Genomic DNA, 2,595 nt, shown 5'->3' with positions numbered 1-2,595 from the left:
AGTCCCAAGGGTCAGGTAACTGGAAATTCCAGGGAGTGGTCCTCACCAAAATCTTTCTTGGTTAGTATTTAATATTTAAATAAGGCTTGTATCAAATTTGGCTCAAAATGATAGAATTTTTTTTCTCTTTTGAATTTCAATGTTAACAGAAGAAAGCCATATTTTTTGTTGTTGTGACTCAGAATCACAAATGTTATGGCCACTTGGTGTTGTATGAACTCCTCAATCACAGTGTTTAGTACAGCCTGCAGCTCAAGCATTCCTCAACATTATTGTAACAATGGGGAAGCTATTGCATTTTTATAAATAACTCAGTGCAATATGGGTTTAACCAAGAGTTGATTGTTTCCTTCTTGGTCCAGTTACTCTTGTGAACTCTCTGGCATCTGTTAGATGGTTCCCTGATGAATTCCAAGTTGAGATCTTTTCTGAGAGGCAAATTTGTCTATTTTTCCCCTTTTGTTTTTCTTCAGCTATTACCTTGTCTTGACCCAAAACTCTTTTGTCAGTGCCCTCCTCAGGGCAGCCTTCACATCCTTGTTTCTCAAAGTATAGATGAATGGGTTGAGTGTAGGTGTAACAATGCCATAGAACAGAGCCATGATCTTGCCCCTATCATGAGAATAGCTTGAGGGAGGCTGGACATACATACTAATGGCTGTGAAGTAGAATAGGAAGACCACCAGCAGATGTGATGCACAGGTATTAAAGGCCTTCCAGCGACTTTCAGCAGAGCGGAGTTTCAGCACTGCCTGAGCAATGAACACATAGGTGCCCAGGATGAGGCTGAGTGGCACCAAGAGCAGCAAAGCTCCAAGAACATTGAGTTCGGCTTCATTCACGGTTGTATCAGTACAAGCTAGTTTCAAAAGGGCTGGGACTTCACAGAAGAAATGGTCTATTATCCTCTGTCCACACCTTGGGACTACCACAGTGAGAGTGGACTGCACAAGGGAGTTTGCAAAGCCACTAATCCAGGTCCCTGTGGCCATATGAATACACCGTCTCTGGCTCATGATGATGGGATAGTGAAGGGGCTTGCAAATTGCAGCAAAACGGTCAAAGGCCATGATGGCCAGAAGGATGCATTCAGTTGAGCCCAAGGCCAGGAAAATATAAAGCTGGGCCACACAGCCACCATAACTGATGGTCTTTTCTGGCCCTCTAAGGTTGACCAACATCTGTGGGACGGTGCTTGTAGTATAGCAGAGGTCCAGAAGAGAAAGGTTGGAGACAAAAAAGTACATGGGGCTGTCAAGCTGGGGGTCTAGTCGGGAAACTAGGATAATGGAGATATTACCGAATAAGGCAAAGATGTAGGCCACTAGAAAAATTACAAAGAGAGGTGTCTCCAGCCAAGGCCGGTCAGAAAATCCCAACAAGATGAAGTCATCTATCAAGCTCTGGTTGTTGGTCCACATATTAGTATTAGCAGGTAAAATTATAGCTACAACCTATATATATCCAATTTCAGAGATGGGCATCATTTAGTTAAGAGGAAACAACTGAGACATGCTAAGATAAAATTCCCATTTTCTTTCTTTACAATGTTGTGTAAACATAGTTGTAATATTGAAAGATCAGCCATGTACCCAGGGAATGTTGCTTAATTAATGACTGGTTAATTTAAGATAGCTCTTCTCTGAATTTTGGTATATTTAGTTTTAAAATGCTTCATCAGTTCTATCATTGGCGCTACATGACCTGGGCATTTAGAAGTGACAACGTAGTATAGATTAACACAAATTTAGAGAAGACAGAGCTTCCTCCAAACCACTTGACCTAGTGACAGCGTATAGAGTGCAATTAATCTGTGTCTTAGGCAGAGCTGAGGCACTTTGGCACATCCATCTTTCTCACAGTAAGAATGATGCCAGGAACCTCATGGACCTGGAACATTTCATAAAACCTGGGTGATAAGAAGATGGCGTGTCAGGACTTCTTTTGTTCTTTCCAAGCTCTAGTGCCCATCCTGTGAAGAAAAAGAAAGCATCACAGGGGAGGATGCAGAACATCTGAGCAAGCTCCCAGCACTTAAGGCCTAAGATATTTGTACGATGTGAATGTGCTGTTTAAAAATATCTATATAAACTTGGACTTTTAATCTTAAAGAAATATCAGAGTTTCAAATACTTATACCCTATGTAACCTGTGCATGAGTTTCTAATTTCTCTCTATTATCAGCACACAGAAATGTACACACTTCCCTTCTGCCTCCCATAGTCTGAGGTATGATTTACTAGTTTTACTATGTCCACCACCTCAGTTGCCTCATTCAAATCTTGCAATTCCTTTATACAATCATTTATGAAAAGTAACCTCAATGACCAATTTTTTCTCATTCTTGTCTTAAATTGTTTTGTTTGGATAGGAAACAACTAAATTGTTAAAGTGTTGCATGAATCTTAAAGGTACTTATTAATAAAATCAAACCTGAGACCAGTTTTTGGGGTGAACGCTGGAAGATCAGAGAAGCAGAGCAAGCCACAGTTTCCTCACCTCGACAGTTCCTCAGCTGATCCTGTTTCCTCAGACTGGAAGCTTCTGAGTCCTTATCCAAATGAATCTCAGCTGAATTGCTTCTCAAAAGCCTGA

The 2,595-nt window shown here is 40.9% G+C and overlaps 1 protein-coding gene across 1 annotated transcript; it reads right to left on the bottom strand.

The window, feature by feature from the left end:
• Positions 1 to 476: 476 nt before the first annotated feature.
• Positions 477 to 1,421, bottom strand: LOC131926639 (olfactory receptor 2B6-like). Its single transcript, XM_059282184.1, has one exon. The coding sequence runs from the start codon at positions 1,419 to 1,421 to the stop codon at positions 477 to 479; it is 945 nt and encodes a 314-aa protein (XP_059138167.1).
• Between the last annotated feature and the right edge of the window lie 1,174 nt (positions 1,422 to 2,595).

This window comes from Peromyscus eremicus, chromosome 16_21 (assembly GCF_949786415.1).
Source record: "Peromyscus eremicus chromosome 16_21, PerEre_H2_v1, whole genome shotgun sequence".
In the NCBI taxonomy this organism is placed as follows: domain Eukaryota; kingdom Metazoa; phylum Chordata; class Mammalia; order Rodentia; family Cricetidae; genus Peromyscus; species Peromyscus eremicus.
Note: the sequence above shows the minus strand (reverse complement) of the source record. Positions and strands in the feature narration are given on the sequence as shown.

Bases quoted from the DNA above. Each gene is read 5' to 3' on its own strand.
- LOC131926639 (XM_059282184.1), bottom strand. From the start codon at position 1,421: ATGTGGACCAACAACCAGAGCTTGATAGATGACTTCATCTTGTTGGGA.